The 531-nt window shown below is 34.5% G+C and overlaps 1 protein-coding gene across 1 annotated transcript in view; it reads right to left on the bottom strand.

Annotated features, from left to right (window-relative positions):
- LOC119593658 overlaps positions 1 to 531 on the bottom strand; it is a 15,450-nt gene that overhangs the window by 5,304 nt on the left and 9,615 nt on the right. The window contains exon 6 of the mRNA XM_037942609.1: positions 408 to 484. Within this exon, the coding sequence (XP_037798537.1) occupies positions 408 to 484 (77 nt within the window). The remainder of the gene's footprint in view (positions 1 to 407; positions 485 to 531) is intronic.

Below are 531 nucleotides of genomic sequence, written 5' to 3'. Positions count from 1 at the left end.
ACATACTATATATATCTGGCTATTGAACACTGCCAAATTATATCATTTACTCTTTGAATTATTCATTGCCCAATTACAGAGGAATGCAAACGTATAACAATTATAGAAATTTATGACTATGTTTGCGCATATGATATGTCACATTCCCCGTGAAGTGGTAAATGATAACAAAAGTGCAGCAGTGTTTCTATTCACACAAAACATCCCATAGAACTATTAACATTACTGAGTGACGTGCAATCCTCTATAATCAACAGGCTTTCAGTGATTAATCAAAGTCGTTAGGCATTTATTCAAACTGGATCGAAAATGGCGAATGAGGTTAAGCCTCAACTTACAGGCGAATTTTCTCTTTTCCAGGAAGTCGATAATTTATTGATAAATATAGCGTGTCTTTGAGGCTTTACCCATGACTCGATGTGTATATTTTGTTGTCTTTTTTGTGCATATTTACTGTTATTTTGTTCATGGGAGTTCTCTTCATCTAAAAAGCGGAATGATACATTCATAATTTTGGTCTTACAGGCGCGT

Source organism: Penaeus monodon, chromosome 32, assembly GCF_015228065.2.
Source record: "Penaeus monodon isolate SGIC_2016 chromosome 32, NSTDA_Pmon_1, whole genome shotgun sequence".
In the NCBI taxonomy this organism is placed as follows: domain Eukaryota; kingdom Metazoa; phylum Arthropoda; class Malacostraca; order Decapoda; family Penaeidae; genus Penaeus; species Penaeus monodon.
The sequence above is the reverse complement of the archived record's forward strand: the minus strand, read 5'-3'. Positions and strand labels throughout refer to the sequence as shown.